The 13,254-nt window shown below is 41.2% G+C and overlaps 1 protein-coding gene across 1 annotated transcript in view; it reads left to right on the top strand.

Annotated features, from left to right (window-relative positions):
* LOC139459047 (uncharacterized) overlaps positions 1-12,141 on the top strand; it is a 56,208-nt gene extending 44,067 nt beyond the window's left edge. The window contains exons 4-8 of the mRNA XM_071240492.1: positions 4,706-5,482; positions 7,116-7,202; positions 7,613-8,306; positions 9,717-9,879; positions 11,211-12,141. Coding sequence (XP_071096593.1) covers positions 4,709-5,482; positions 7,116-7,202; positions 7,613-8,306; positions 9,717-9,879; positions 11,211-12,141 — 2,649 coding nt within the window. The 5' untranslated portion in view covers positions 4,706-4,708. The remainder of the gene's footprint in view (positions 1-4,705; positions 5,483-7,115; positions 7,203-7,612; positions 8,307-9,716; positions 9,880-11,210) is intronic.
* The last annotated feature ends 1,113 nt before the right edge of the window (positions 12,142-13,254 follow it).

Below are 13,254 nucleotides of genomic sequence, written 5' to 3'. Positions count from 1 at the left end.
GAACAGTCTAATATACTGAAAATCAGTGTCTAACTGTGACGTAACTAAGGCATTTTATAAGTTTTGGCAACTTTGGAGATATAAATTTCGAAACAATTTTGTGAGGGCACGAGGCCTAGCCAAGCGGGATCAGTAGCCATATCTGTGCTTGTAGACCTCTGCGGCTTGAAACCTTCTCCACAAATTAAAATAGTTGGATTTGGCCGAAATATGTTTGAATTATTACCTTGTTTCGTTTTGTCCCTGTGTGTACATCTGACTACAATTCTTAACGTTATGACAGGACAGACCGACAGTCAACAACGTCTGACCGTGGCCGTGACGTCTCATAGACTAGGGTAAGAGTAGCTTCCCTTTGACAAAGGGCAGTTACTCTAGCGGACAGACCGATGGATTGCCGCGGAAGGCAATTAAAAACAATTCATTTGTTGTTTTGCGTATATGTTGCTTCGCCACTGTAAAAGAAACATATTTATGTTGGAACTATATTGTCTGCTGTCACTGTCCGACTGACACATCACTTACCCTGTCACGTAAAAATATTAATGCGCGCATTCCAGGAAAACTCGCAATGTTTCGGTAATGTTTGTGAGAGAGGGAAAGAGATTTTGAAGCACAGAATTAAGGAATGACATTATACATGCATACATAGAGGTTATCATGCTTGTGTGTTTGGAGATGGTAAGTATCCTGTATTAGGAATAAGCACTATGTATTTAGCTCGCCAAGGCTCGCTAAATACAATGTTTATTCCTTATGCAGGATATTTACCATCCCCAAACACACTCGCGTGATAACCTCTGTGTATGCATGTATCTTCTACGGTAATAAATAGAACATTATATTCGTGTTCATGTCATACAATGTATTGTAATTAGACTGTAAACATATATTTGTATTTAATTTTGAAACTATGAAAAGAATAGTTTGATATTTTTGTTTGTTCATGAGAATTATCATATCATATCATATATTTATCTGCATAAACTTCATTATTTAGACCAGACACACCTACTGTTTCATTTGGAAATCTGTTTCACTAGCGTTATTTAACTATTGACATACTCGTGCCTAATCTCCGGTATTTAGACAGTCGTGTCGTAAAGTGAGTGAGTGAGTGAGTTTGATTTCACGCCGCTTTTAGCAATATTCCCGCAATATCATGGCGGGGGACACCAGAAATGGGCTTCACACACTGTACCCATGTTGGGAATCGAACCCGGGTCTTCGGCGTGACGAGCGAACGCTTTAACCACTAGGCTTCCCTACCGCCCCTCGTGTCGTAAAGATAGTATGACATGAACACTCATAATATCCTATATTTTATTACCTACGAGGGCAAACAAATAAGGGTTCATGAAAATCATATGTGCCCTTGGGTCATATCACGTCACGAGACGTATTGTTTTCGTCATCCAGACGGCAGTTTTGACGTCTTTCGAATCTTATTGTGACGCGAGGTCGGAATGACGTCACACTAGAAACGACGTCATAGCCGAAGATTGTTGACGCCATACGAAAAAGTGTGGTTCCGATGCTGTTGCGACTTGCTGTCCTTGTAGGTAAACTCTAAAGTTCGTCACTGTATGAAATTCCGGTATTATGTACACATCTTCTTCTTCTTCTTCTTCTTCTTCCGAGAGAGAGAGAGAGAGAGAGAGAGAGAGAGAGAGAGAGAGAGAGAGAGAGAGAGAGGTGGTGAGGCTACATCATTCCGGTATTATGTAGACATATTCAGTGTTATTTCAACGTTTGAAAGATAAGTTTCAACAAATATGGCATAGACGTTTATGTAATAGCTCCAAAATGTCCTTCTATTCTCATATTAAATTAACCTTGAAGTGTGAAGAATATTTTCATTGTGTAACCGTGAGTAAATTCCGGTCATGTATGTCAAGGTTTAGATTCAGTGCACACTGGCTGGAAATAGAAGTTTCATTTTCTGCTAGTGTGCCCTGCATATACTCACCCACGCCATCTCTATATTCCTTCAAAATATTATCTACACCCAAATGTCCATAAGTTTAATATCCTCTTATCTACAACTAACACAAAGCTCATTATTAATATCGAGAGAGAGGGATGCCTAAATTCCGGTGTTATGTCGACATATTTGGTGAGAGAGAGAGAGAGAGAGAGAGAGAGAGAGAGAGAGAGAGAGAGAGAGATATTTGCTTGATCTTTGTGCTATATAAAGTTTGATATAAGCTGCTACATGGATATAGTCTAATGTGGATGTATATATACGACCTCGAGGAAAGACTATTGTACTATTATTATATGAGGTCGATGGGCGTAGTATTATTAGGTCTCAGTGAAAGGTCACGTCGACCTGCGGTCTAGCTCAGCTAGGAATATCCCTGTCTAGCTCATAATATTATTACAGTTCTATTTTCATTGTAACTTAGGAATCACGCCACAGAGAGACGCGCATACCGAACGGGAGTGGAAGAGGAAGACGATATAGTACTGATGTTTTACAATAAGATTTGTCGTCTTGAAAATTTTCTAACTTTCGTGAAATAAGATAATTGAATAACGATAGAATGTTGATGACAGATAAGATAAAAATTGATACAATCAGTTAACAAACATGTCTGCTTTGGGTTCGATCGACAGACTTTTACACAAGTGACAACCACAAGCTGGACGCATGATCAGCGGTCTACCTAGAGTGACGTCCCTTACGTGTAGACGTGCTGTAAGGTACAACACCAATAGGTTATATCATGAGAGAGTGGTTGAATCTGATTGAGTTGATAATTCATTTTCTAACATACTACACATGGCATTCTCATAGGCAACGATGTAATTATTTAACAACTGTTTCTCCGAAAAGCTCCAAATACGTTTCTCCACGATGTATTCGTTAATACTATCACTGACACTAGTAGCAATAGAGCTACAGGGGCCTACACAGGTCCTGATATATCTAGGGCCTATGGCTTCTAGATGGGATGCACTACAGCACAGGACAATGTAACTGATAATAATAACAAACAAAATCGCAGACGAGGACTAGCATCAAAACAAACCAATCGTCAGTGACTCTAGGCTATACTAGTGGCGGTCCATTTTCCGGAGATTTAACTGGACATGCCCAGAGGGCGGTATGTGGCCCACGTCTGCAACAAATGACACGAAAAATTCCCAATTTGTGTTTACATATCCCCGTTCCTATTTATTTACAAAAACATCTCACTTATTTTTCCAATTTACTCTTTAGTTGGAATCGTAGAAAAGTCTCTGTTTTCAGTTCAGGTCCAAATGTAATTTGTGCCTTGTATTAGATTGAGACATTATCTGTGAAATTAGGATAGGCAACCCATGGGAAATCCGGGGTAGAACTATCCCCAGACACTTTTGCTGGTCTTAAGAGTCGACAAAATTGATTGAGTAGTCAGGTGCAGGTGACTCGGTTGACGGCAAGTCATTGCTTCCCAATTGCATGGATCAATGTTCAAGAGGTCAGTAACTGGACAAGACCAGATTATTTACAGACCGCTGTCATATAGCTGGAATATTGCTGAATATGGCATTTTACAACACAGAAACTCAGCAACACTTCAGCAATGTGACAGCAGCCCGTGAAAAACCAAGTCTGGATCAGACAATCCAATGATCGATATAGTGTGCAACAATCCAAACCGATGAGCCTGACCACCCGATCAATTTAGTTGCCTCTTATGACCAGTATAAATTTACCTATGGGAATAAGGACATATTTTAACCCCGAACTCCGAAGGGGTATAAGGACGAGTAAACATATACCGTATTAGATGTAATAAGCGCCCTGCTCTAATAAGCTAGTGAACAATCCCAATTAGCACCCCTCCCGATTGATCAATGTACACAAGACTTATTTATTCGCGTATAATACGCACTCATGTGTTATATGCACCCTTAATTATGTGCAATTAAATTCTGGAAAAATATATCTGTCGTATACAAACATTTCATGCTGTCAGCTAGGGCTGGGACGGGTAACTCGGGTACTCGGGTCGGGTGGGTCCTGAGTAGGACACGGGTACCCATAGGACTATCCGGACCCGTGGTTAGTCATGTGATATACTGTTTAATGATAAAAACTCACTGTAGCTCAGTGGTTAGACTACAAGTCGCTCATGTTCGCAATTCTTTTCTAACGATACACACATTCCTTTTGACTTGCATATGTTTGAGTAAAGATAACGCTTAAGTCAACAACTGTGAACGCAGGATCTGATCGTTTGATACATGTATCTGAATAGTTTTGGCCAGGGCTGCGGTAAAACAATTCCCAATCAGACATTTTGTTCCCAACTCTTGAGACCTGCAGTGGGTACCCGGGTAGGGTCGGGTAATAGGGGGCCGGATACCCGGGTAGTAGATTTGGACTCGTCCCAGCCCTACTGTCAGCATAAACCACAAAATTTATCTTCCAACTCTTTCAATAATATTCTAATAAGAGCCCCCTACTTAAAATTTTGAGAGCGCCCTATACGCTTATTATGTCGAATACGGTATATTTGATTTTACCCAAGTTTTCTCAATACTCAATCACAAAATAATTATTAATATTTAAATCTAGATGGAGAATGGACATGATTTGCCTTTGGTTTATATCCTTGTGTCAGTCAGATGTTTGAGGGATAAAAATATTGACATTTTTCTAATTATTGTTAAATTATGATTCCTAAGATGATTAACACTTGTATTTTGACAGACAATGCAGTCAAGGTTCTGTATACTGAAGAATTTATATTGTGCTCTACGAGAGAGTAGGGACCATGGTCTTTCAAAGGAGACATTTCGGCAGCTGCTGCTTGAAACACTTGTCATGGATGAAGACCCACTTAGTAGGGAACACCTCAGAGACTTGGCCTTGTGTGATTTGCAGGAGCCATATCAGCCGAAAACAGACATCACTCCCTGTCAAGGTGGTGGAAATGTGGCTATGATGAAGCATTTTTCTTCAGATAAATGCAGTGACAATTATCAAATTACATGTGTGACAGAAAGGTTGACTGGTTCGTCATATAGTGTTGGGGCTACTGAAGCAGGTGCTTGTCTGAAGGATGGAACAGGTGGAGATTGTATTCCTACTAACACTCCAGGAGCGCCTCCACATGCTTGCATCTTGACAAATAGATGTAAAACAACAGATAGCTCTCCTTACAGCAGTGTGCACCCTAAGCCAGCAGTACATTTGAGTAACCAAGTGGTCACTGGTGGGCGTGAGGTGAGAACTGACCACACTGGTCACACATGTAGAGAGGAGACGCTGCTGATGTTGTCGTGTGTGACGCTGGTGGTGGGGGCGGGGCAGTGTACAGGACACCCAGGTGTCGGGATGTGTACTGAGCATGAGGCAGGGTGTCTGGATGTTGGACAGTCTTCTGAAGGGGTTCACTCTGTGCCCAAGAGAAGACATGTACACCTGAATGGCACTGACGATTCACTAATAGAGGATTTGAAGGAGATGAACATTCTTACAGTTTTGGTGAGAATCCAGTTTCATGAGTTTGAAGATTAATGCAGCTAAGTTCACAATGAAATGTATTGTCTTGATTAAGCAAAACAATAATTGTTTTGCACCTGTTATTTACTGAAAGAATAAGGGTAGCCAGTAAGAGTGAGTCAGCTAGGTTTAATGCCACTTTGAACAGTATTCCAGTTACATCACAGAGTTCACAATGAATGTGTGGTTATGGTTAAGCAAAACAATAATTGTTTTGCACCTGTTATTTACTGAAAGAATACGGGTAGCCAGTAAGAATGAGTCAGTTAGGTTTAATGCAGCTTTGAACAGTATTGCAGTTATGTCACGGTGTGTCAGCTTAATGTGTGAGGAAAGCCCGAAGTGATGCAGGTGTGAGACGTTTACCACTTCGGTGAAACCCATGAGCATGGGTTTGGTGCTTACAGACCTTGAAATATAATCAAGATTCGAACCCATGACCACAGATTTCTGGAGTGCCCAGAGGATGCAACTCTGTACAGCAAATTGCAGCGCCTTACACCACTGGGCCATCCGTACCCACATGCCAGTAAGAACATTTCGCTTAACTAAACCAAAGGTCATTGTCATTGTGTGTCATGCATTTGGTCCACGAATTTATCAACATTTGTGAAGGTGTGCAATACAGGTTTTGATCCTGTTATACCTCAGGTATAGCATGATCAGGGTGGTTTGTGTCCTACTCATGCATCTGGAAGTTTTACATGTTCTACATTTCCACTGAAACTACCTGGAACTTGATACAGTAAAAAGGGGCAAGCTCCTTCGTTACACTCTCGGTAACATCGCTGCCTCCAGAGTGGGTTCGACCATTACAGGAATCTTGACATTTTTCCTCTAACCCCGATTGTAGTCACGTTTATACTTTTGTTTCATAGTTCATTTTGAAAAGGTTTTTGACTGACAATATATCCCAGATGAATTTAACTTTTTGTTTGTTTCGGTGTTACAACAGTCTTCACTTGTTTGTAAACATAATGGTCAGTCGGTTGCGAGTTCAACTCCAAGCATGGTTGTGGCCACACATGACAGTGAGGAGCTTTGACTGGTGGCAGCAATTGTACAGAGAGCTCCGGGAACGGGCTATCACTGTGAGGAGCTTGCTTGGGACAGGGATGGTGGGTTAACCTAGTGGTTAAAGTGTTTGCTCTTCTGCTGAAGACCCGAGTTTGATTCCCCAAATGGGTTTAATGTTTGATATAGCTGGAATACTCACTCACTGTTACAGTGGGCAGAGGAGTCTTGAGAGGTGTTGTTAAAGCAAACAATAAAGTATCATATCCAATGGAGACCCTTGTGGATATGATGGTCGGAGTGAAACGACACAGCAAGGTCAAGATATGATATGCATCACGATATATAGTGAACTTGAATCCTTAATTACACCACATTTCACTATATTTGAGTGACAAAAAATCTGGGTGTCATTTTACAAGTAGTAAATAATTTCTTTAAGCAAGTGTTTTGTCTTGTATCGATACAGAAAAAAACGTATTATGTTTCATATCGTCACATGAGAACTCAGGGTGCACCGATGTATCGTTCCACTCCTATATCCTAGTATACTTCATTCAGAATCATTGCAGAGTAAATATGTGTTATTGTTCTTTTGCAGCTGAAGCTGTCACACGGTGAAGATATGTTCATCAAGTACACTGCTTCCAAAGCCATTCTTGCTGTGGTGAAATGTCCATCTTTCAATGTGAGCCTGATTTACTGTCGGACATAAAATATGTAGTGTTTCCTTATAAGTTCAAATATTCATCAGGTTTATGAGGATATTCAACCTTGAGGTTAAAGCATTGACCCCTTAAGCCGAAGACCCAGGTTCCATTTTTTTCACAATGGTACAATGTGTGAAGCCCATTTGTAGACCCCCCCACAAACACATCCCTCACCAATTTGCATATTGCTAAAAATGGAGTAAAACTCTACTTATTTATCCATGCTCTCCAAAAAGAACTGAAGACATATGGACAACAGAAGTTAATTAAAAGGTCTGATTTTCCCCATCAAATCTTCATTCCCTCACAGTTGAATACGTTTTCTTCCATTTTCTCCAAGTACAAATATCATATTGATATCATGAGACAATATATTCTGTGATTTCAGAGCACGAGGGAGTGTTTCCTGGAGGAGGTTATGTTCGGGGTGACCAACTCTAGGCAGGCGTCCGTCAGGACCTCCAACATGGAGTTACTGAAACACTTCATGTCAAACAGACATGGCCTGGATCTTAATACATGGTGCCATCAACATTTGACCTCATCAAAAATATTGAAAGCTGAATATGTTGAAACTATCTTGAGATGTAGAGAACCTCAGTGCATTGATGAACTCAACATGTTTCTGACATTATTACAGAAAATTGTCAAATTTGTACATAAATTTGAAAAAGAATTGAAAGAAAGTTATTTAGGATCATTACTGGGTTCGAACCAAGAACATCTGCTCCAGTTCTTGGTAAGATCCTTGCAGTGCGTCAATAAACCAGAGGGGAGAATTCTCTGTAAAAAGACACTGGATATTTTCAACACATTTCTCCCCTATGGCAGCCATCTTGCAGAGAGGAAGGATATCGCAAGTGTTTACAGCCTAATGTGTGAGAAACTGCTATCTGAGTTGTGTCCGTCTGCCTTGACGTCTGCTCCCTTCGTCTGTCATTTTGTGTGTTTTGGTGGCTGCCATGTTGAGGGGACACAGGCCAGAAGTCAGAATGGAGATCTGGCTCTTCTCAGGAAGCTGACCCTAGCCTTGCTTAAAGCCTGTGCCATGATAGTGAGATTGACCACAGAAGTCCATTCACGTAAGCAATTTGTTTTTTAAAGACTTTGAGGCATTTATGCAATCTGTGCCATTAGGTTTTAAGGCTACTGGCTTGAATTAGGCTTTCAACATCATTTTCAGTCAATGTGCATGTTATTATATGGACAAAATATTTCTGAGCTCACTCGGCGTAACAGACTCCTACTAGACTCAGGCTTCAGACTTGTGTCTAAAGTTGCAGAATTCATATTTATTCGTTTTATGGCCCTGTGAACACAAGCACAATAGAGCTTGTCATCATCTTTGTTGATGGTATCTTTGTCGAAAAAGCCTTTGGAAACAAGTACCGGTACTATAGGGTGGTTTATTACGCACTGTTTAATTTTCAAGTAATGATTTGTCTCCTATGGCATTTACTACTAAAATATCTCTTATCATCGTCAATATTCAAATACAGATCATTATCTGGATTATGTTATGCCCAAATGTGTTTGACAAATTTGTTTTTGAATATAACTTTGTATTCATGTCTCAGTTGTATACATATATGAACTTGCTCTTGTGGCTGAAATAATGCTGACGTGACATTAAGTTTTAAAATACTCACCATGGGCGGATACAGCTTATATGAAAAAGGGGGTGCACAATTAAGATCTATTTATTGTCTTTGGTGGTAATTTATACAGAAATAAAGATTTTTCTCTAAATAAAAAGGTGGGGTGCGCACCCCCCTCTGTATCCGCCCATGCTCACTCACTCATTATCTGGATGTGTATGCCTATTCCAGTTAATCACAGTGTGTCAGCTTTATGTGTGTGAGCTTAATGTGTGAGGAAAGCTCAAAGTCACGCAGGTCTTTGGTGTTTACCACTGCGGTGAAACCCATAAGCACAGATATGGTGCTGACAAACCTGGAAACAACTGAAGCGAACTAGGATTCAAACCCAAAATCATAGGTTCCTGGAGTGCCAAGGGGATGCAACTTTGTACAGCGAATTGCGTCACTCAGTCGACTGGGCCACCAGTGAACATATGAACATGTTTAGTTCACAATATGATTCATAAAAGTAAGCAGGCGATTCAGAAAGTGAAAATGGTATTTAAACTTACTGTCTTGATCATGGCACAGTGGCTGAGATTGATCAGCACATTTCTATGTGTTGGCGCACTTAGATTCAAAAGGGCATGCCTAAACACCTAATGGGATCGGGTGGTCAGACTCGCTGACTTGGTTGATGCATGTCATCGATCCCAATTGAGTGGATCGATGCTCATGATATTAATCACTGGATTGTCTGGTCCAGACTAGATTATTTAAAGACCACCATCATATAGCTGGAATATTGCTGAGTGCAGCGTAAAACAACAAACAACACCTCATATGTTACAATTGATGTCTAAAATTATCTTAACTGGAGATTGTATGTTTAATGTTTTTCTTTGTGTAAAGGCCAGCATTTGCTATCCACCTGTCTCAACTGCATATCTCAGCTCATGCACAAGACATTTGATGCCCGAGACCTGCAGTGGCTCCCCCTGGTGTTCGGGGACCAGGACGATGCGTGGTTGGAGGTGCTGCTGTGTTTGTTGGACATCTACCTGAACACATTGAGGTAGTGCTGGAGATCTGGTTTTAGCGATATACAGTCAACTACGCTTATAACAAACTCAAAGTGACCACTCATTATAGTTCTTTATAACTGTAAATCGTTATAAGTATATATGCAGCATATATACAACAAATGTCCAGGAATAAAAAAAACAGTTCCTTATATGCGTCAGTTCATTGTAAGCGTGTTCGTTATGAATGTAGTGCACTGTATTGCAAGAGTCATCCTTATTATAGGGTGTATTACATCTCCATTCTTTTATGATCAATACCCTAGGCCCACTAGCCGCCATAGCTTTGTAGGGAGCACCAGCCACAGGGATATACACTATTATCACTAGAGGCGACTATGCTTGTCGTAAGAGGTAATGGGATCATGTGGTCAGACTCGCAGACTTGGTTGATGCATGTCATCGTATCCCAAATGCGTGGATCAAGGCTCATGACATCAATCAGTGGATTGTCTGGTCCAGACTCAATTATTTATAGACAGCTGTCATATAGCTGGAATATTGCTGTGTGAGGCGTAAAATATAAAAACAAAATCAAAACAACAGATTTGTAGAGGTGACTGATAGCAGGACCAAATAAAAGAAAGGGGCTTTAATACTTTGTTTAGGCCATACTTTTATATTTACTTCTTTACAGATTTCTTACAACAAAATAGCTGTTGGTAGCAGGGGGATAAAAAAAATTTAAAAGTTTTTCTGCTCCACTTCACTACTACCAGTTGGTTGGTATAAAAAAATAAAAATAGGGTCAAGCAGGAAACTGCTCCATAAGTTTTTTTTTATTCCCATATTTTATATATGTCAACTTCAGTGGGTCCTTGTTAAGTGATATTTTGGGGGTTCAATATGCTATCAGCTTATCGGTTGGATAAACTAGAGAGTAAATTCTGAATTATTGTTTCTCTCCATTTCAACAAAATACAGGCAGTGGATCCGTAAAGAAAGTAAAAAAGAACATAGTGGCCTTTCTTAAGCAGGGACAATGGTGGCACAGTCTCCATTTTGCGGAGTTGTGCCCCTCTGGGGAGCCAGAATATGATGATGATGATCATCATCATGGGTTTGAATCCTAGATTAGCCTTGATTATGATTCCTGGTTTGTCAGCACCATACTCATGCCTGTGGGTTTCAGAAGAGAAGTAAGTGAAACCTGCATCACTTCTGGCTTTCACCCCACAATAAGCTGATATACAGCGATATACCTGGAATACTGTTCACACCCAACTCACTGTTTTGTTTAGCATTTAAATTGAATTAAATAAGCATTTTCATTACTACAGAATCGTAGATCTTGATCATAACTGGGGTATTCTTCCTTCCCCAGACTGAGCCCAGATTCGTCTCTGCTACACCAAGTCAACCCTCATCCCATCTTCCTCGAGTTCATGGAGTCCAACGATCACATGGTCCTGGTCGACCTCTTGACCTCCCCAGAGACTTGCTTCCTGCTCTACTTCCTACGTTACCTAAAGTGTCTCGTGTGTGAATGGGACAAGTTTGTAACAGCGTGTCATCTTAGATTCTGTGTGTCCCAGGAAGAACTCATGAACAAATATTTACAGAACTCAGTTAAGATAGGCCAACCAAGTGGTAGGGATGGTGAATATGGAAGCTCGGAAAGCAGCCAAACATTGACTGTATGTTCAGGAGCTATAACATCCTCTCCTTCACAACCAACTACTGCAGGTCCATCTCCTACACATCCATCTCTTGCACAGCAAACTCCTGCACAACCATCTCCTTCACAACAACCTTCTCCACAACCTAGAGTACACTGTAGTGGGTTGTCCTATCTGACCACATACAGTGACAGTGATGATGATGGTGATGGAGACATATGTTCTGCCACAACACTGACACAGGCGGTCATGTTGACCCCTGGAACAGTGCCACCTGTTGTCAAACCCAAACAAACTACCTCGTTAAGTGTTTCAGGGGACGCCCTTCATGAAAACCGTTGTGGGAGGCCCTTATCAGAGAGTCCATGTCTAAATAACCCATGCTGTGAAGCCACATCAGACAGTGTACATCATCCATCACTCAACACTTTGGCCCTGCTACCAGGGGGCAGTGTAATGTCATGTGATTATCAGTGTGTGGAGAGTGTGATGAGTGAACTCATCCGAGTTGGATTGAGAATTGAGAGACTGTCGAGTCAGCAACTGTTCCCCTACAACGCAGGGCCCCTGTTGTCATTGCTTGAACAATGTGAGCTTTTGTATGAAGGAATGGAAGCTCATGGACATGGACAATAAATCAGATATCACAGTTTTGTAATCTGTTGTCTTTAAATCATATTTTATGTGAAGCTTGTGGGAATTCCAGAGCAGAGTAGGTCCCAGTACCCATTGCTTGGGGCGGGCGCACGAGTGGCCCAGTCGTCTGAGGCACTGCTATTCGCTGTGCAGAGTTGCGTCCCTTGGGCACGCCAGAACCAATGATTGTGGGTTTGAATCCTGGTTCGCCCCAAATATGTTTATAGGTTTGTCAGCACCATACCCGTGCTCGTGGATTTCACCGAAGTGGTAAACAGCTGAGACCTGCATCACTTCGGGCTTTCCTCCCACATTAAGCTGTCAGGCCACGTTACTGTTAGGTGCGGCGTTAAACCCAATTCACTCACTCACTCATTGCTTGGTGCAAGAACCAAGCAGCATGAGGATATACAATATAGGGCCCAGCTGACTGTAGGTGAATCACAACCAGACGGCATTGATTGTTGCTTGTATGGCTAGCCCGGCCTTGAAGACAGGTAGCTTTAAAATAGCTGAAGTCACTCTGAAGGTTCGAGATTAAACATATTCTCTTTGATTCAACCTATCAGCGGAGGTCCTCTGACCATGTATTGCAGTCGGGCTCCAATACTGTACCATATCCTGTTAAGTAGTTTGGGTAGCCTTGGTCAATTAATTTTAGGAAAAAAAATGTTGAATGTCCTTTCTTAATCAGATATGTCTCTAACAGTTGTTGAGTCACTTCAATTCTGTCTGACCTGTGAAGATCCGGGGTAGAATATGTCTTAAGCAACCCATGCTTGCCGTAACAGGCGACTATGCTTGTCATAAGAGGTGACTAACGAGATCGGGTGGTCAGACTTGCTGACTTGGTTGATGCATGTCATCGTATACCAATTGCGTGGATCGATGCTCATGATGTCAATCACTGGATTGTCTAGTCAGTTATTTACAGACTGCCGTCATTTAGCTTGAATATTGCTGAGTTCAGCTTTAAACAACAAACAAACAAACAAAATCAATTCTGTCTCCACTGTCTAACACATTTGGAATACTCAATCAGTACTAGATGTTTCTGTCGACTGCACATGCAGACCATCTATCAGGACAAAACTGTGAGAGGGCCATTGTCAA

This window comes from Haliotis cracherodii, unplaced genomic scaffold (genome assembly GCF_022045235.1).
Source record: "Haliotis cracherodii isolate W230 unplaced genomic scaffold, xgHalCrac1.p SCAF_1, whole genome shotgun sequence".
In the NCBI taxonomy this organism is placed as follows: domain Eukaryota; kingdom Metazoa; phylum Mollusca; class Gastropoda; order Lepetellida; family Haliotidae; genus Haliotis; species Haliotis cracherodii.
Note: the sequence above shows the minus strand (reverse complement) of the source record. Positions and strands in the feature narration are given on the sequence as shown.